General features: G+C 51.4%; 1 protein-coding gene across 1 annotated transcript; it reads right to left on the reverse strand.

Annotated features, from left to right (window-relative positions):
- Positions 1-7,707: 7,707 nt before the first annotated feature.
- Positions 7,708-20,416, reverse strand: MAVS (mitochondrial antiviral signaling protein). Its single transcript, XM_037051716.1, has 8 exons — positions 20,329-20,416; positions 17,879-17,938; positions 17,262-17,492; positions 15,671-15,845; positions 14,279-14,448; positions 13,391-13,547; positions 10,999-11,507; positions 7,708-10,108 (listed from the first exon to the last, which is right to left on the reverse strand). Exons 3-8 carry the CDS (start codon positions 17,376-17,378, stop codon positions 9,650-9,652), a joined length of 1,587 nt encoding a protein of 528 aa, XP_036907611.1. The 5' UTR covers positions 17,379-17,492; positions 17,879-17,938; positions 20,329-20,416; the 3' UTR covers positions 7,708-9,649.
- Between the last annotated feature and the right edge of the window lie 521 nt (positions 20,417-20,937).

Here is a 20,937-nt window from a genome sequence, read left to right on the forward strand (position 1 = left end):
TGAAGTTGGCATCTCTGGGGTTGGGACCAAGGATCAGTAGCGTTTAAAGGTGATTCCAATGTGCAGTTAAGGTTGAGATCCAGTGTTCCAGGCTGGTCTGTCTTTAGCATAATTAGTAGTTTGTAAGCAAGGCAGAATTTCGGGCCCCACCCCACATCTACCTTTTCTGCATTTTTAGAAAGAGTGTTGGGTGACTCATATGTGTTACATTTTGGAAGCACTAGTGTCGAAGACAGGCTTTGGAGTCAGCTGAATCTTGGTTCTAATCCTGGCTGCACCAGCTAACTGATATGGCTAAGATACTTAAACTAGCTGAACTTCAATTGAATAAACTATGACAGGTTCACATAATGGAACACTATACAGCCATTAAAAGGAATTTGTAATGTCTTTAGACGCTATGGAGTGATTCCCACAGTATTTTAACTGAAAAAAAAAAGCAAAAGCATAGACATATGTTGTTTTAACAGAAAAAAATGTAATGGGCATTGGGGAAAAATTAAATAATATGTAGAAAGCAATTAGCATTGTTTCTATAAACAGTGAAGTGCTTAACAAATAGCAGCTATCGTGATGCCTCAGTTACTAGCGGGAAGCTCAGAGAAATGGTATGGATGCTGTGGCTGTTACGCCGTGGTTTCAGCAAGGCACCTAGAGAAATCTCATGCTACCAGGATACAAAAGAAAAATGTGGGCTTCTTAACCTTTTGTTATGAGAAGCTTCAAAAATGTACAAACATTGCCCTGGCTGGTGTCGCTCAGTGGATTGAGCACGGGCCTGTGAACCAGAAGATCACAGCCCTGATTCCCCATCAGGGCACATGCCTGGGTTGTGGGCCAGTTCCCAGCAGGGGCCAGTTCCCAGCAGGGGATGCACCAAAAGCAACCATACATTGATACTTCTCTCCTTCTTTCCTTCCCTTCCCTTCTAAAGATAAATAAATAAATTTTTTAAAAAATGTACAAACATTCAATGAACCCTCACATTCCGATAACCTTATTTCATAGTCTTCCTTGTTCCATCTCTACCCTCACCCCTTCCCATGCCTCACTGGGTTATTTTGAAGTAAGTTATTTTGAAGTAAGTTGCAGATAAATCACTCTTCATCAGAAATACGTAAATCCCAGACATCTCACTCTTCATCAGAAATACTTTAATACTGGGACGTAAATGGTAATGGGAAAAAATACAATAAAAAATGAACTATTGGAAAAAAGGAGGAAAAATAAATACTTTAATATGTACCTATAAAAGATGAGGATTCTTTTTGTAACTTCCCCAATCATTTTAACACCTAAAAATTAATAATTTCCTAATATCATTAAATATTAGCGTTTAAATTTCCCTGATGGTCAACCTTTTTTTACAATTGTTTTGTTCAAGCTAGTATCCAAACAACATCAACATTATTTTGATTGCTTCATCTCTTTTTTTAATTTTTAAAGATTTTATTTATTTATTTAAGAGAGATGAGGAAGGGAGGGAGAAAGAGAGGGAGAGAAACATCAGTGTGTGGTTGCCTCTAGAACACCCCATACTCGGGACCTGGCCCTCAACCCAGGCATGTGCCCTGACTGGGAATCAAACCAGCGATGCTTTGGTTCGCAGGCCTGTGCTCAATCCACTGAGCTACACCAGCCAGGGCAATTGCTTCATCTCTTAAATCTTCTTTAACTTATAGGCTTCCCCTTTACTTATTTTCCTTTGCAATATATTTATTGGATAAACCAGATTGTTTGCCCAGAAGAATTTTCCACATTCAGGATCTTGATGACTTTGTTCTTGTAGTTTAATGTGTTCTTCTGTCCTTTATATTTCTGTATACTGATAGATGTAGGTGCTTGATTAGATTTAGGTTTGCTTTCTTTAAAAGAATTTTTTATAGGTGATACTATTATTTCCATTCATCTCACCAGGAAAACAGGAAAATCCTACTTCATAACATTAACAACATATTTGCATTGTTATCTGTTTTTGAGATGTTAAGATTGGTCAGTTGGTCCAGGGATCCTGAAACTGATTCATCCTTAATAAAGTTCTCCATCAGCTTTTCACCTACCGGTTATAGCAGCTATTCATGATACTGACTAATGATTACATAATCAAAAATTGTGATATTCTAATTTTATTGTTTCTTCTGCACCCAATAAGTATAATTATCTAATTATGAAGAACCTTCCCTCATTGACTATTTATTTATCCTGAAGTACAGAAAGGCAGAATTGATTCTTTTTATTGACCAGTGTCAGAATGAAGTGGTTTCCTAGCAGCCTCTAGAAGCATCTAATGAATTACTTTCTTTTTAGTATTATTATGAACTTACACATTGTAGAAACATTTTTAAATGTTTTATTGATTATGCCATTACAGTTGTCCCATTCCCCCCCTTCACTCCCCTCCACCCTGCACACCCCCTCATACCCACCATTCCCCCCTTTAGTTCATGACCATGTGTCACAAGTTCTTTAGATTCTACATTTCCCATACTATTCTTGCCCTCCCCCTATCTATTTTCTACCTACTGTCTATGCTACTTATTCTCTCTACCTTCTCCCCCCTTTTCCTCCTCCCACTCCCCTGTTGCTAACCCTCCATGTGATCTCCATTTCTATGGTTCTGCTCCTGATCTAGCTGTCCACTTAGTTTGCTTTTGTTTTAGGTATGGTTGTTAATAACTGTGATTTTGCTGTCTTTTCACTGTTCCTATTTTTTATCTTCTTTTTCTTAGATAAACCCCTTTAACATTTCATATAATAAGGGCTTGGTGATGATGAACTCCTTGAACTTGATCTTATCTGAGAAGCACTTTATCTGTCCTTCCATTCTAAATGAAAGCTTTGCTGGATAGAGCAATCTTGGCTCTAGGTCTTTGGATTTCATGACTTGGAATACTTCTTTCCAGCCCCTTTTTGCCTGTAAGGTCTCTTTTTTGATGAATTTCAATCCACTTTTAAGTTCAAATTGTCCCACGTTTGGCCAATGGAAGCTCTCCAGATTGATCCCTTATTCATTTAAACATGACTCTAGTAGTCTTGAGTAGCCTGATTTTTTCCTTTGGTTTGACAAGTTTCCAACCTCAACACTGTAAATTTCCTGCCCAGATCTTGAATTAGCAATTTCTCCAAGGAGTTAATTGCTCCTTCTCAATGAGCAATGGTATTTCAAGGCCACTAGAAGTGCTCGCTGCTATTGTGTTGTTCATTGTTTCCAGGCTCTTGAGGTGAGTAGGACTACAAAATGCATTTTCAAAGAGGAAACTGGATCATGAATTTATTTTCTGTTTTTTTAAAACATTTTGTTAATTTTTAGAGAATGCAGAAGGGAAGAGAGAGAAACATCAATGTGTGGTCGCCTCTTGCGCGCGCGCCCCCTACTGGGGGACGACTAGGCTCGCAACCCAGGCATGTGCCTTGACTGGGAACCCAACCAGCAACCCTTTGGTTCACAGGCTGGTGCTCAATTCACTGAGCCACATCAGCCATCTGCTTGTAAGGTGACAGAGTTTTTACTTAATTTCTTGGTGTAACATTTCTCTTTTACCTGAAAATCCAAGTTCTTAACAACATTCACTACTTTTTTGCTTTATCATTAAATATATAGATAAATAATAGTTTCAGAATAAAAACTCCAATATTATTTTCAACAACATGATTACTAAATACTGTTTCAGATTCTTCGAGTGCCTCCCTGCCAAATGCACTTGATGGTAGCCGACTCCTGCAAGCTCTGAATGAATAGTCTATTTGTTCTCATTTGAATGATCTTGGTTTACTTCCATATCTCCAACAGGGAGTCTGGAAATAAACTGAGTATATGCATGAAACCAAAACCCAAATTGGGAGGTAGAGCCACCCCCCGACCCATGTCCCTTCCAGTTCTAGTGTCACTGGGTTGTGCCCCCACATCACTGGTTAATCTTTAAACTTCTACTTTCTTGTACTCTCTCCAACACATCCTGACAAAAGCAGGCTGAACTTGTGAAGAAGAGGTGGAAATTCCAGGGCTAGCTAAGCGTGCCACCAGGAAATCGGATAAAGAACCCAGGGACCACCACCAAGAAACCAGTTCGTGCCAGCAGAAAAATCCAAGAGAGCAGCTGAAACCCCTTTCCAAGTGACCTTTGATGAACTCTTTATTTTTTAAAAATATTTTATTTATTTATTTTTAGAGAGAGGGGAAGAAAGGGAGAAGGAGTGGGAGAGAAACATCAATGTGTGGTTGCCTCTCATGTGTTTTCTACTGGGGACCTGGCCTGCAACCCAGGCATGTGCCCTGACTGGGAATCGAACCAGCAACTCTTTGCTTCACAGGCCCGTGCTCAATCCACTGAGCTACACCAGCCAGGGCTGATGAACTCTTCAAATTAGCATACTGTAGATGCCCCTCAGGGGTGCAGATTTAACATTAAAATGATACAGGTGATGGCCAGGCATGGTCCAAGCTTGTTTGAGGACTGGCCAGGCTCCCTGGGAAGTTGAGGACCCTCCACCCTTCCTCAAAAATCCACTCTTGAACCTGCCTACTTCCCCCAAGACCCTTTATACTTTCCTAATTCCCCAGAATCGGGAAGGAGGAACCATTACAGCATTCAACTATCCTTCTCCATTTCTTGGCCAAGGAATAAAGTACCGAACACCGTCTCGTCCATTGATGTGAGCAACACTGGACAGAACCACCACAATTTGGGGTCCCTGACCTGCAAGGGTTGGAGATACTCTCTCTCCCAAACGTAACCATTCTGACTTTCAATGCCATGGACCCGTTTTGCTGCTTTCTGTACTTTTTTTTTTTTTTTGCTTTCTGTACTTTTAACATGAATGGAATCATACAGTGAGCGTATTTTTGTGTATGCTGACTTCTCTTGCTCAACATCCCGTGAGATGTGTCCCTATGGTTATGTGCAGCAGTGTTCATTCATGCTCATGGCTGTACCCCAGCATTCCATGGCGTGACTTTACCACCACTTACACATCCGTGCTACTGGGAATAGATATCTGAGTTGACGGCCGTTTGAACGGATCACGAACAGTGCCGTTAGAAACATCCTTGCACTATCTTGGTAGACGGGAACTCTTGTCGCTGCTGGGTACATACCCAAGGGCAGAACTGCTGAGTCATAGGTTATGCGTGTATTTAGCTTTAGTAGGACTGCCAGTTTTGCAAAAGGGTATATACCAACTCACATGCCCCCAAAAGTTCATGAGCATTCCAGTGGCTGCATATTTTCACCAACAGTTGATTCTGTCAGACACTTTTTTAAAAAATTTATTTATTGAGGGAGAGAGAAATATTGATTTGTTGTTCCACCCATCCATGCATGCATTCCCTGGTTGATTCCTGTATGTGCCCTGACCAAGGATCAAATCGGCTACCTCGGCGCATCAGGACGACCCTCCAACCAACTACCCAGCCAGGGCCTGTCAGACACTTTCATTTTAGCCTTTCTGGTAGGTGTCTTTGTAAATTTATATTTAATGTTTTTCCTATTCCCTATCAGCTCTAAGAGTTACTGTTTTCCAGGATTTCGGTATTACAACGATTAATGGTATCTAACTGATCAAAACAATACTTGTCTCCCCATCCCTCCTTACCCATGCTTCAGAACGCTCCCTTAGACCGCTCCTTATTGTACTGGAAATAACAGGTGGTGGAAGGGGACTCTTTGGGTGGGTCTTTGCTGTATTATTCTCTGTCTCCAAAGCCTTCCCCAGTACTCTGCACACAGTAGGTACAAAATAAATACTGTATAAATACATGAGCTGATGACATGAAAGCTTGTCTCCATACTTGGCCAGCCATCCCCAACCAGGGCAGGGTATGCAAGTGGGTGTCTTCCTCATTTCAGCTCTTAGACCCAGAGGAGGGAGATCCTGTAATAAGCAATGTCTACTACACCACATTGGCTCCTAGAGAACCAGCACGTCAGGCCTGTGCCCCCGCCCTGCCTCACATAGCCTCGGGCCATGGAGCCTGGACACACTCGATGATTATAGTCATCCCTAAGACTATATTATTTATTGCATGCCATTACACTATTATAGCAGGCAGTAGGTCTTGGCACACTGGGCAGAGATGTGTCAATGTGAAATCTCACTTTTTTAAAATAATATTTTATTTATTTTTAGGGAGAGGAAGGGAGAACGAGAGGTACAGAAACACCAATGTGAGAGAAAAGCATCATTTGATTGCCTCCTGCGTGTGCCCCAACTGGGACTGAACCCACAACCAAAGCATGTTCAGGGGACCTGGCCAGGAACCGGTGACCCTTTGCTTTGTGCGTTGATACTGACACTGGTAAGAGCTGAAATCTCACTTCAAATGGGGCCCTGAGCTGCAGACACCCAATCTGCAATGGGTCATGGGCATAGAGAACACACAGCTTTGGGGCTCAGAGTCCAGAGTTTTCGCTAGCGTTGTCCCCTCTGATCCTTCCTCCCTCCCAGTCTTGCAGACTAGCTGTAAATTGGGTCATAACGGTGCCCCCCTCATAGGTCATGGTGAGGGTTAAAGGAGCTAATGCATGTAAAGTGCTTAGCCCAGTGCCTGGCACACAGCAAAGTGTAGAGTCAGTGGTAGCTTATGTTCTATTTTTGTGCTTTGAAAGTTTTCCATAACAAAAAATGTTTCTTAAAAGAAGCTATGAATAACCCAAGGCCTGTAGGGTAAAAGGTAATTTCCTGATCTTTGACTGGGAATTCCCCCTAAATGCAGTTAAACCTGAGCACATCCAGAAGGGAAGCAGGGTGAGGGTGTGGCACTGGTCTGGATTTAGTAAGTGAACAAGCAGGACGCACAGGTGTTTTCCAGGGAGAGCAGCAGTGACAGCTCTTGAGCTTTGAGATAAAGGTCGTTTCAGCGGAAGGTGGACAGGCACTTACATGAAGGCACTTTGGCTGCTGGTGAGTCTGCCCCAAGCATGTAGCTTCGCATGGGGTCTCTGGCCCCAGCCCCACCTTTAGCGCAAGGTAAAGTGTGCTTTCCCAAGTCTCTGAGTACAGGGGCCCCGACTCCCCACTGGGGGTGGAGGATCTCCCTCCTTTCCTTGGGTCCTGGCCTCCATCATCCAAGACACAGCTGTGACTTCTGACGCCTCTTATCAACTGCCCCAAGCCCTCTTCTGACCACAGGCCTTGATACAGGGGCCAATTCCCAACCCGGCATTTCAGAGGCCCTTGGGTTAACAACAGCCAATACAGGGATGCTGTTCAGTGCAGGCCAAGGCAGGGCTTCTGGGCAGTGTAATCTGAAAAGTGCCTGAATGCTTCCCACACTGTCAGGGAGACACACGTCACCTTGGGCTGAAGGCTGGGCTGGGGCCAGTGGCCCAGTGCCATCTAACACACCGGTCATTGTGCTTGAAATGCCACCATTTAAACAGCATTCTTTGGGGTTACGCATTACTTTCTTGAGAAACTTTTTTTCCAAAGATGCCCTGGGAGGGGAGCGCATTCAAACGGGTACCTGGGCGCCGTGGCCAGGGGCACAGTTAGTTGGCGCATCATCCTGTGCTCCAAAAGGTTGCAGGTTAGGTTCCCAGTCCAGACACATAGCTGGGTTGTGGGTTCACTTCCCAGTCGGGGTGTGTGCAGGAGGCAGCTGATGAATATTGCCCTCGTATAGATGTTTCTCTCTCCCTCTTTCACTCTAACAGCAATGGGGAAAAAATGTCCTCAGGTGGAGATTAATTAAAAAAACAAAAAAGCCAGTACCTGTGCACGGATTGTTTACTGACTGACCTGGGTACCTGGGAGGGTGGGGGAAGCACAGAGGATAGGTTAAAAGTAAGGGTGACGGGGAGTTGTACAGGCAGCTTGGGTAGGGACCCCTCCTAGTTTCAGTGTGCAGATTAGTGGGTTCGGAGTGAGGGCTGAAAAGTTCAGAGGTAGAGGTAGAGGTCATTAAGGGTGGAGGTTGCTGGAGTCCCCTGGGGCAGTGCAAAGAAAGACCGCAGGCTGACAGCTTGAGGTGGGCCACAGTGACACCCCCTCCCCCACGTCTCCAGGGTGCTAGCCCCTGTCCCTTACAGAGCCCCAAAATGGAATCAGCTCCCGAGGTCCCTTGCCTGCCCCGTGTCCTGTGATGGCCACCTGAAAAGAACCCGCAAGGACACCTAATCCATCTGGCTGCTGGAGGGCATCTCAGCCCTCACCCTGCACGGCTGCCTCCGTGGACGTGCCTTTCTCCCCAGTCCCTAACAACCCTCCGGTACGGGGCAAATATAAAGGTTTGAGGGGCAGCAATGGGGTCTGAGTCTGCCTCTAAAGGTGCAGCCAAGAGCTCCAGCCCCTCCATCGTGAATAGTGATAGTAGCATGTTTCCCACCCTTAGTGAGTGCCAGGAGCCATCCTAAGATTTCTATACACTCATTTAGTCCTCACAACAACACTAAGAGAAATATATATATATATATATATATATAGGCCCAGTGTATATGTGTGTGTGTATATATATATATATATATATATATATACATATTTACTTATTTTTTACTATTCATCCCCCCTTCGCAGCTAAGAAAACAGACACACAGAGGTTAACACCTTGCCCAAGAGCACAGTGATGAGAGGCAGAGCGGGAGTCAGGCCTAGGCTACCCTATGCTGCAGCTGCACCCTTACCAACGGGCACTCTGCCTCTCCTGCCATCGTCTCTACTAGGGTGGGCAGGGGAGAGGTGGGAGAAGTATTTAGTGGCCACCTGCTCTGGGCCAGGCAGGCACCTGACACACACGTGTATGCTTACGTCTCATTAGAAACCAGTGAAGGATGAGTCACGATACAGTCCATGTGGGGAGACAAGACCAGAGAAGTCAGATCATCTGCCCAGGCCACACAGCCCAGAAAGGGGTGAAGCTGAAGTCCAAACTTTTGACCTGAGCTCTTTCCAGAAGGTCCCCTCCCGTCCCCAAAGGGCCCCTCCCCACTCTGCATGGGGATGGGGACCAAGAGGAAGGGAAAGAGAAGGGGAGGTGAGGAAGCTGGAAAGGGGCTTCAGAGGGTACCCTCAGGCCTAGCAGCTGTGTCAGGCTTCCCAGGGATCCACAGGGACCTCCAGACCTTTCCCCACCCTTGCCCAGCACGAGTGGAGGACCAGAAGCAGCTCTGGTGTTCTCTAGGATGCTCTCAAGGGCAACGGCCTCCGGCTGTGCTGCTGGGGGCCGGGAGTGAGGTCTTGTGGATCCCTTTTCCCAGACAGCTGCTGTCAGCAGCCAGGAACCAGGGCAGGACTGGGCTGGGGCTGGGGCTTGGGCTGGGTATTGCCAATCCCCTGCACTCTTCAGCGGCACCTCCCGATCGGTGGGCTTGGGCAAAGAGAAATGAGGCCTGGATGGAGGCACCTCCTCCAAAGGACAAGGGCGACAACCCAGATTGCCAGGTGGCAGGTCTGGAGAAATGGGGCAGCCCTGGGCCCAGGAAGCCAAGGACGGTAAGGGAGTTACAGGGCACACCAGCTGCGACAGAAATGTGGCCTCCCAGGACTCGGTTGGCAATGGCTCAGCCTCCACACAAGGCTGCAGCCCCGAGTCCCCTCTGACCCAGCCTCTGCCAGTCCCAAGAAAGGGACAAGGTGGATGGGACCAGCTCCGTGACTCAGGCCGAATGTACTGAGGGGAAGGGAGCAGACACACGGCAGGGAGAGCAGAGGGGCCTCACTGGAGCAGGCGCCGCCGGGACAGCACAGCCAGCAGTGCGGCCAGGAGTGCCCCAGCAGCAGCCGCCCCAAGCCACGGAGCCCATGGAGCCCATGGCACTGGTGTCCCCACAAGCTGGGACTCCTCCTCCTTCTCTGCCCTGTGCAGGGGGACAGCATGCAGCCCAGGGTTTCCCGCCATGAGGTCAACACTGGGACCCTCAGCCACGTGGATGCTCAGGCCATTCACGGAACTGTACTCGTTCTCCTCTGGGGCATTGTTAGGTTTTGGGCCCGAGGAGTCGGAGCTAATGGCTAGGTCCTCGGAGAAGCCGGAGAACGGCTGGTTGTCCTGGGAAGACAGCCTGCCTGGCTTGCTCAGCTCTGGCCCTGAGCCCCAGCTGTCAGAGCTTCTGTCTGCACATGATGAGTTGCCTCCAGGAGAAGCACCTGTGGGCACTGGAGACACTGGTGTCTCCTGGTTAAAAAAAAAAGAAAAAGGATAGAAGGGACTGGGGCTGACACGGGGACAAGCCAGGTTGTGCGGCCCCATTCCTAGGCCAAGGCATGAACTAGCATCCCAGCCTCACAATTCCCAGCCCACAGTGCCTAAGAAGCCACCTTTTCTTGGGGAGCCAACCCACTGACAGTGCAGGAAGGCAGGCAATACGAGGGGAACCCAGGCACTGCAACAGCATTGGTGGTGACCCCCAGGGCAGCTCAGTCCCTACTCACTGGCCTGCCTGTGAATTCAGCCCCACCCCTGGGGGCCACTGGTGGTGTGAGGCCTCATCCCGCATCAGCATTCTGCCCGGGCTTGAGGGCCATGGGGTAACCAGCCACAGTGTCAGAGGCCTGGCCATGCACCCAAGAGACTCCATGGGATTGGCTCCTCCAGGCAGACAGCAGAAATAGGCTGGTATGTGAAAGCTTGGAGAGGGGGGACAACTGTGGGAGGGCTGCTGGGTCAGAGCAGCTGCCCAGGTCGGATGGGCTGGGACTGCTGTCAGTGAAACCCAGGTCCTGGAGCTGTTGCGGCCAACAGGCCATCCCATCCTATCCGTCACTGCTTCCTCTTCTGCAGAATGGAATTACCAAGCTCACCAGAAGCTGTGAAATCTAAATGGACTAACGCACGTGACCAGTGGGGGTGGCCCACCATGCCTGACTCTCCGGAGGCACCCACACTAAGCGCCAATGATTATTACGACTCCAAAGGAGTAGTGTGGGGTCTGGATGAGGCTACTTCTCAGCAACCCCTATACCCTTAAAGGAGGCCCTGGATCGGCCTAGAATGGAGACAGGGCAGGGGCCAAGGACAGGGCTAGGGCAGGGGCCCAATCACTGCTAGGAGGGGCAAGGACTCACCTCTGCGGGTCTGTTGCTGCTCCTGATGGGGGGTGCTTTGTTGGCAGGCACCTTGCTGGGCACCAAACTCGTGGGCATCCTGTGGTCAGGCACCAAGCCAGCAGGCACCTTGGGTGGCACTGTGCCAGCACGTGTTGTGTTGATAGGCAATTTGGATGGTGGTAGACTGGTGGGCACGTTAGTCGGAGGCTTTGAGCAGGTGGGCAAGTTAGAAGGCACTGTGCTGGTAAATGCTGAGTGGGTGGGCACCTTGGAGGGTGCTATGCTGGTGGTCGTAGAGTTGGTGGGCACCCCTACCCCACTGGAGCAGATGGTAGTAGCCTCAGCCTGGCCACTGGTACCCCCTACAGAGGAGGAGGAGGTGGCAGTAGACAGAGCTGACACTGCAGGTCCAGGCAAGTGGCTTGCCCTGGGGGTGGAACGGGCCAGGGGCTGGAAGGACACAGTCGGAGATACAGGCCCATGAGGTGACGATGTGAGGCTGGAGACTGTGCCTGCAGGTGGCAAAACTAAAGGAGAAACATAAATCCACAGGAAGGCTGGAATCAGAGGTTTGGAGAAGGGCCCCTCTGCCCCAGCTCACACCATCTCTATGGCATCAAGGCCTCCCAGCCTCCTGCCCATGGAGGAGTCTCCACAGTCCCTTTGGTCACTGCTCCCAGGCCTAAAGGCCCAACAGCTGCAGGCACATTTTTGGTGTTGTCTGTCTACACACCTTGTCCTGTCCTCCTGAGTCTGTTGTCTCACAAGAGCGAACTGGTCTGTCTCTCCAACAGCCCCTAGGAGCTTGAATATCACTCATTATCTGCTCTGCTTTTTCTTCTCTTGCCCAGGAGACCCTCCCTCTTCTCCTGTGCCTGCCTTTTCCACCTTTTCCCTTAGCCCGGTGGAATCCTGGATACCCCTTCCACTGCCATCTCTCCTCCCCGCTCCACCCCCAGCAGGAGCAATCCTGGACCAGGGCAAAGGCCAGCAGGACGGCTCAAGTGGAAGAGCTCACACCAGTCATGCGGTCCCAGTGGCCCAACCAACCAACCCCTAGCGTGTACAACTCTCCTAGGGGAATACGGCACAAAGCCACCCCTGGGAGAAGGGCCTGCTCGGGGGGAAGCAGAAGGGAGCAGGAAGTGATGGTCCAGAAGGTCGTTAAATCAAGATTCCCGGTGGAACTCTGAGAATGCACATGCCAGGCCCCATGGCTGACAAAGGCCAGGCATCCTTCTGATGTTCCCGCCGCACCAAATATAACACCATGGAACCTTGTGGGACCTGTGTGCACATGACTGAAATTGAAGCACCCTTCACCTCTCAGGTACACAGCCCCTCTTCCTGCAAGGTATCCCATGGCGAGCTGACACTGCAAGATGTAAATGGGTGCTTGGGGCAGACTTTTCAGGTGACAGAGGTCTAGGCACTAAGATGGCTTTTCTGAGCCTTTAACCACTCATGTGTCTCATGGCTGCCCCAGTGCCACTGAGGGCTGGCCGGGCACCAGTGTCACATGGAACACAGTTTGGAAATAGAGGTGCAGAGAGATGCCAGCCTGGGGGTGGAAGGGGGAGGTCAGAGTGGACAGCTCTATATTCCTGAGGGGGAACACTGAGGTCTGGTGTGAGGATCCAGGCCCCTGGCTGATGAAGACCATACTTCCTCTGGGGACTGAGAAGTTATAATGACTTGCTGGGAGCTAGAGACCATCTTAGGGCAGGGCTGTGCCTGAGGGCTCACCTGCCAACAGCAGACCCAGCCCTATACTCTCCCCTCCATACTACCTTCCAGGTGCTGGCAGATCCCTACAGAGCCCCTTTGATAGAGAGCGGAAGTGCCCCTAATTCTCTTCTCCTACCTGTACCCACCACACCCTCTTCAATGTGACTTTGTCGGTCCTCTCATGGAAGGACGGAGTATTTCCCTGCTCCTTGACTTTGGGCTGGCCTGTGACTTGCTTTGGCCCACAGAAGGAGCCCAAAGGAACACTGTGCCAGTTTTGAGCCTGTGCCCCAGATGCCACCAAACGAGCTTGTTGCTGGAGGATGAGGGACTCATGGAAGAGAACCAAGGTGCCCCGGACAACAGCCAGAAGCAGAACTTATGTGTACACTAGTGTGTACACAAGAGAGAATTCAGCCAAGAACTGAACCAGCCCAAACTGCTGACCCACAGAGGCATGAACTAAATAAACAGGCATATTTTAAGCTATTACATTTGGGGGACTGTTTGTTATACAGCAAATGCTAACCAATACACCCTCTAAGGAACTGGGTTGCTCCCTGGGGTATACTCCCTTTATTCCCACCCTTGTCTCTGGTCCAAGGAAGCCAGAGGGACAACTCTAACCCTCACCCTCACTTAGAGGTCAGAAAGGCCCTCGAGTTACAGGTCCCACACATACCTTCTGTGTGGGTACTGCCCAGTTCTGAGTCCTGCTCCTGTGGCCCACTGGAGGGCTGAGGGCTGAGGGCTGCCATGTCAGAGGAAGGCTTCTGGGGGCCACTGGACCTCCCCAGGACAGCCCCAGGGCTGGGTGTCTGTGGGCCCTTCTTGGAACTCTGCAAGAGGGAAAATATGAATGAGGCAGTTGCTTTTCTAAGGAGCTGGTAAAGGACGGTTGATGCTCACAGGGCAGCTTCTGCAGACCTCAGCCCACGTCACGGGGCACAGGAAACACGGAAGCTGCTGTCTTGGCTTTGGTCCCTGCCAGGCCCTCGGTCTACAAGTGACTTTCAACCCACCCCATAACACACATGCACCATCCCCCAGGGAGTCCTTATCTGGCCCTGTAGAAAGGTCCCCCTCAGTAAGGCCCTCCTTGCATAGATCCCTTTCTTGGGCTTCACGTCCATGGTTTTGTGTCTCTTGGGCACCCATTGCCCATTCCTCATATCCCGATAGAATCAGTCATCTTTTTTCGAAAGTTCACTTTACTGGCAATAATTATAGCACCACCATCCACCCACTACCCCCATCACCTTCTGGCCCCTCACTCCCCCTCATCTGGTCAGCCGCTGGCCCCTCAACACCTCACAGGTACCACTGCAAAGACCTCAGCTTGGGACCTCACAGCTGGTTGATGAGAAGATTGGGGCCACAGAGTGAAGCCCTGGTCAGCAGTCTGGGAGCTGGTCTGGGGCATATCCCGACTAGGGGGGCCCTGGGTTCTGAACAGAGACTAGGCACCATCTGTGGGGTGCAGGAGAGGGCTCCTAGAAGGCGGGATGAGCGGAAGTAGGCAGATGGCAACACAAAAGCACAGGGCAGAAGGTAGATGGTGAGGACGCACCTCTCCCAGGGATGCTGGCGACTGGGTGTCCTGGACAGGCGTGGGGTAGCTTGACTCCTCGTCTCTGTAGCTGTCGTGGGAGGTGGAGGCCACAGCAGGCGTGGAGGGCCCTGGAGCCTCAGCAGAAGCTGACAGTGGCCCTGACAAGGCCGAGGGGCATCTCTGGTTTACTGGAGGACAAAGATATAGTGATGTCAGGGAGGAGTCAGGGGTGTTCCCAGGGACGGGAGAGGCCTGGTGCTCTTAGACTGACCCTCAGGGCCATGGCTGTTGGGACTCCCACAGCGCCAGGAGCTGCCCTGGCACAGAACCTACTCCTCGGAGGAGACAAGCTTCACTTAGCGGGAGGCGGACGAGGAGGGAGGCAGGGGCTGGGGAGGACAAGGAGAGAAAGGTGGAGCGAGACGGAAGGAGAGAATGCAGGGTGCCTCGCTGGTCTCTCACCGCCCAGACTGGCTCAGCAGTTACCGCTTCTCTGCCCCCAGGCATTCTGGGACCCAGTGCCTTTCTCCCCCCATCGTGGGTGTCTGTCACCACCCATGGACCCCTGACCTGATGCTGTCTCCTCCTCAGCAGTTTCCTCCTTAACTCCCACCACTCAGCCCTGGCCCCACCACAGCCGTTTGTATTTAGAGAATCACCATGAATCCATAAACGAACACACACGTTTGAAAGGAGAGGAGGGAGGGGAGGCCGGAAGGTACAGAAAAGCAACGGAAGACAAACAGGGATATTCTAAGGCTACAAATCCAGGCAGGGCTTCAGGAGTGGTCTCTAGTCTGAAACACAAACAGCGCGGGCTTGCCTTTTCTTCCTGTCTTGGTTCCTCAGACCCTGACCTCACAAAACCCCCCAGGGGCATTTGTGGCTGGGAGTGCCCAGCTGAGCTAAGGGGTAACTGGGGTGGGGAACCTTAGGAGGCTAAGGGAAGCCAACAGAAACCCACGAGGGAGAGAAAGGAGACTGCAAGGGGAAAGGAAGAGAGAGGAGGGCAGAGAAAGAAAGAAAACTGAGGGAGAGGAGACAGGAGGAAGTGAGAACAGGACTGAGAGGCAAATGTCACAGCCACAAAAAAACGAGAGGAGGCCCAATGTGCTGAGCACTGGGAGGGGCTTGGCCCCACCAAAGCACCAGGAAAGCCGACCTCCCCTGGCACCCACTGCAGCCCCATGAGGCAGACGATCCCATTAGCCCTGTTTTACTGAGGAGAAGACCACGGCTCAGGGAAATCAAGGGACTTGGCCAAAGGGACACAGCTAATAAGTAGCTAAGCTGGGATCTAAACCCAGGTGACGGAGGAAGGAAAGAGGTACAGGAGAGAGGGGACAGGGAGAGTGGAGGCTAGGGGAACAGACAGGAATTCCAAGAGAAAGCCCAGGGCAGGAGGCTTACAGGGCAGGTGACTCTGATAGACATGGGCCACTTCATCGGCGAGACTAGTCAGCTCACAGGCCCTCAGTGCCCGGATGAGGGACTCCACCCAGCCACTGCGCCGCTGCAGGCTGTTGAAGAGTTCCCAGATGGTGTTCCGGTTCCCCTTGAGATTGTAGTGGGCCCGCAGTAGATCCTGGAAGACATAGCCCACGGCCTTGCTCAAGCCAGGTGGCCCTGGCCCATTCCCCACCCCAGAGGGGACAGCGGCAGAGAGGGGGGCAGCCCTGTAAAACTGGGTCAGAACTCAGGACAAGGCTAGGGTTTGAGTTCCGGTTTAAAAGCAGCTACCAAGAAAGAGGCTCTTCCTGTGTCCTGGGCTCTCTAGCTCGGGGCTTTTCATGAATTATCTTATTTCATGAAAATGCAATTATTCCTACTCTGCTGATGAGGAAACAGAGACTTTGCACAGTAAGGCAGCAAAGTCCCTACAGCAATGGGGCAGGAATCTGCACCTGGCTGGTCTGATGGTCTGGTGCCGAAGCCTGGGGTTTGTTTATACAGCCTCCAAGGCACAAAGGTTTAGATTAGCCAAGGAGGAAAAGGTGTGTAGGAAACAACAGATGAAGAAGGACATAATGAAGAAGAGAGGAGGCCAAGGGTAAGAACTAGGGGAGATGAGGGACTGGGGAGACTCTGGGACAATGAAGCAGCTGCAGTTTTAAAATCCACCTGAATTCCCACATACAAACAAGCAACCAGACAGAAGGCACAAAAAACCCACAGAAAACAGTTACTGTTCAACAAGGCAACGAGTCCTGGCTGGTGTGGCTCAGTGCAGCGAGTGCCGGCCTGCAAACCGAAAGGTCACCGGTTCTACTCCCAATCAGGGCGCATGCTTGGGATGTGGGCCAGGTCCCCAGAAGGGGGTGTGAGAGAGGCGACCTATCAATGTATCTCTAGCACATCGAGGTTCCCCCCCTTTCTTTCTCCCTCCCTTCCCCTCTCTCTAAAAATAAATAAATAAAATCTTTAAACAACAAAGTAACAAAGTATCCCCACTAACCCCAATCAGCCACAAACTGGTGCTACCAGCACATGTGGGGCATCTGTGGGGGAAGAAGCAGAGAACAGGGGGGTTCAATCTAAGAACAGCGAAAGCTGGGACAGGTCCGGCCCACTTCACTAGGGGCCTCTAGATGGCTCTGAGGGGGGCTAGGGTGGTCTGGTACTTATAAACTCTCAAAGCCGAGACCTGGGCTTTGTACCAGAACAGGATCCCACGGGGAGAATGGACTCTAAACTGAGCCAGAACAAAGACGAGATAAAGAAAAAGCCGGTTTTGATAAAGTTGTTGAGGGGCCCGGAGCTCGAACATTTCAGGCAGCCAAGGGCCACGTTGGTGAGCACTACACCAAAACAACACCAGAGGGAGCTCAGGAGAGTGGGAAAAGCCAGCCTGAACCGCATTTCATTCTGAAAGTTAGAAAAGAGATAAGGACAAGAAGCGGGATGACAACAAGGAAGGAAGGAGTGGGCTCTGGCTTGGGTGAAATTCTGAAATCCATGGCCCTGGCCCCCTAGTCTGGCTGGCTGTCACACCCTGGCTCACCTGGTCACTTGCTGTGAGGCAAGACAAGTAAGGCAGAATCTCCAGAACATGAATGTGGTAAAAATTGTGGAAATGGTGGCGGATATACTCGTAAGTCTTGTCCTCGGCAACCGTCATCACTGTTCAGGTTCTGAAGCAACGGAGGGCTCTGACAGGTGGACAGTCTGCGTGGGCCCCTAGCCACTGACAGCCAGAGGGCTCCACCTAGAGGCGCTGTTCCTTTGCAGTACACTGGGAAAACAAGAAGGGGCAGCCAACAGGATGATCACGGGATCCATTCTGCTTGGAAGGTAAAGAAAATAAAGTACTAAGAAAATAAGGGGGTTGCTAGTTAGTGGAAGAGCAGAGAACTGCAGTCTTTGGAATCAGGCTCTTTCCAGGGCATTACTGCAGGTTCACCACTTAAAGCTTGCTACATACATGTGCTCAGGGTAGGAGGCTGAGCCCCTCTGCCCTGCACTCACTGTTGACCTGGGGCAAGTTACCAGTTTTATCCTCACCCCTGAAACTGCTCGGGGAGCTTGTTCCGAGAATACTGTTCTGACTTGTAAGCTTGAAATTTACCAGTGCCTCAAATACCAGCAATTCCTGTCAGTTGCTTATGTAGTAGCACTTACCACAATTTGTGATTACAGATGCGTCTGTTCGTTTCTTATTCGCTTCACCCCTGGGGAGAGCTGCAGGGAATGAGACAAGATCTCTGTCTTCATCCAATTTATATTCTATTTTGTGGGGTACATAGCAAATTAGTAAACACATACTTGAAGAAGAATCCTGGATAGTAATAAAGGTTACAAAGAAAATGAAGCAAGATAATGGGAAAGAGCCCGTGTAGAAGGGCACACCGCTTGAACTGGGGTAGTCAGAGAAGCCTTTCAGAATTGGCCCCATTTGAGCAGAGCCATTCTTGCCTGTGAGATTGGTGTTTTGGGCAGGGGGCACAGCAAGTAAGAAGCCCTAGGGTGGAAACAAGGTTGACATCTTTAATGAATAGAAAGCTGGTCCAGGTGGGCCAGGGTTAGAAAGCTAGGGGGAAAGGCAGAGATCAAGGTCAAGGAGGTTGGAAAGGACTCACATATTGGATTTTATTTGGAGGGAAACAGGGAGCTCTTGGAGGATTCTGAGCAGGAAAGGGAGAGGACTTATGTCAAAGACCTTTTTGGCCGTTGTTAGGACCTTGGATTGTGGAGGGGCCAGGATGGACGCAGGGAGACAAGTCAGGAGGCCACCACAGGTGACAAACACTTGACGGGTATGGCTGGAATGATAACCATGGAAGTGCAAGAGATGGTTGGATTCCTGGTGTTTTGTGGACTTGGGAGGTGAGGACAAGAGAAGAATCAAGGATGACTCCTTGGGTGCAGGGTGGATGGATGGTGCCATTTAGCCAGCCATGGAATTCAGGGGAAGGAGTAATGCCGGGAGACTCCGGAGCTCCATTCTGAACAAGTGAAGCTTGAGATGCTATTGGATGTCCAAATGGGCTTTCAGGGAGGGAAGGGGCAGAGAAGGCCTGGCTGGAGTGGAAACGTGGGTGGCAGGCCTGAGTGAGACCTCCAGGAGACAGCGCTTCAGAGCAGAGAGTGCCCCAAAGCTGCTGCACCCCCCAGTTCCTCATCACCTGGGAAACAGGGTGGCACAGTTGTGAGACTCACTTTGCCAACCAACCAAGTGCTACCTTCCTGGGGAGGCAAGTGCTCATGACAAAGGTCAAGAGGATCAGGGAGGTGCGGCAAGGGTCCTCAGAGGCTTCAGGAGATGAGCAAAGAACAACTCTGGCACCGAAGAGACCCCTTCCTCCTTCCCTCCCAGGACATCCAGGAAGATACCAGGTGAAAGGTAAAACATTCTTCTGCATCCCAGACTCAGCCCTTAAGACTCAGAGTTTGGGGGACAGGGCTTCATGATATGTATGATCCCACCAAAAAGAAAGGAAGCCCATCTATTTCACCTTTATTGAGGATCCACTATAGGCAGGCACACCGTAATTTCTTCCGTTTAATCGTTGCCACAATCCCATGAGAGCAGAAGTGATGCCCAAGTTGCACAGCCGACCGGTGGCCCTGACTGGGTTTCACCCTAGGACTGACTTCCTGCTGCGCTGCAGCTCACCATGGACTTTGTAGGGCACTGAGGCCCTGCAGCCAGCGAGACTCACACAGCCCAGTGCCTTCAAGCTCAGGGAGGGGCCAAGGTCACTGCTTGAGCTGGGGCTGCGGGGGAGGGGGGCGTTGTTGCTGCGTGTTGCTGAGTGAGGCTGTGCCTTGGAAGAGGCAACGTTTAGTTCCTTCTCTGGTGAGAAACGGCCGGCCGCCTTTCAGAAAGGGCCGAGAACTTCTCTAACCGTGCCCTCGATGGCATCAGGTCGCTGACTCCCCTCCCTGACGTTTTCGAGGCTGCACAACATCTGTACGGGGAACGTCGTTCTGGGTTGGTTTGTTTTCCTCCCAAAGTTCCCCTGGCCCCTCTTTACGATCTCGGAGGACCTGGGCGGCGGAGTGGGCTGGTTGCCCTGGTTGCTCCGAGCGCGTTGTGCTGAAGAGAGAAATATCCAACCGCACGGGAGAGGCCAGGCCAGGCCTTGCCGCCTCGGCTTGGATTCCCGGGTTTCTAGGCCGGGCCCAGGACTGCGGAGGGAGGGAGGCCGCTCCTCCGAGTGGCAGTCACCACCTAAAACTGTCAAGGCCTAGAGAAGGGCGGTACCCGCCGACTGCCAGGAGCTGCCGCTGCCGCTGCCGCCTGAGGTTGGTGCCCCTGAGTAGGCCGCGCCCCGGGGTCACGCAGGTCTCTGCCGCCGGAGCCGTCAACTCCGCCACGGCCCGAGCGGACGCCCCGGAACCCACCTCCGCACCCCCCCCCACCCCCCATGCTGGATGCGGTGCGTGGAGCCCTCGCTGCCCCGAGCCCCACGCGCCCTGTGTCCTCCCCCGCCCCTCGCGCGCCTCACGTCCCGTGCGCCCCGGCGACTCTGAGTCCCACTTGGCTCCTGCCTCCATAGGCCGCCTCCCCGAAAGGCGTCCATGCACCCTGGGTCCAAAGGACTGAGTGCGCGGGATTGTGATCTTACCTCGGGTAGCCACGACCCGGCGACCTGCGGACAGCCACCGCAGTCACCTACAACCCGGAACCCTCCCTGCGCGGAGGGAGGGGCAGGGGCCGGGCCGGGGCTACGGGGCCACTAGCCGGGTGGCAGGGGCGGGACTTCGCGGCTGGCGGGGCAGCAGGACCGCCGGGGTGGACGCTTGACCTGGGACTGAGGAACTGAGGAACTGGATCCGCTGAACCCTCGCTCCGGACAGACCTAAGTTCTTGCTGGGACCCGAAGGAGATTTTTTTTTTTCCTTGTTCCTTTCGAGCAACGTTCAGTGGAAGTCCTGGGTCTGGCTGGAAACCAAATGGGCGGCAGACCTCCAGGTCTGGTTCCCATGCTCCCTTCGCGAAGTGACCCCTCCTCTCGCACAGTAATTTAAGGGCGGGGCGGGAAATAGGCTTTCTGTCGTTCTTTCTCGGGAGCCCAGAACCTGGCACACAGTGTTCAATAAACCTCGGTGACTCTCAAAGTTTACATGGCGCAAGCGCCCAGCCAGCCAAGGGCGCAGGCTGGGCCAGAGGAAGCAGGATCTGGAAGCAGGGCATGAGCGCCGGGGTTGGCTCTCCTGCACCCTAAGTGCGGGCC

The sequence above is a fragment of the Sturnira hondurensis genome, unplaced genomic scaffold, assembly GCF_014824575.4.
Source record: "Sturnira hondurensis isolate 20B ecotype Veracruz unplaced genomic scaffold, ASM1482457v3 Scaffold0007401, whole genome shotgun sequence".
NCBI lineage: Eukaryota > Metazoa > Chordata > Mammalia > Chiroptera > Phyllostomidae > Sturnira > Sturnira hondurensis.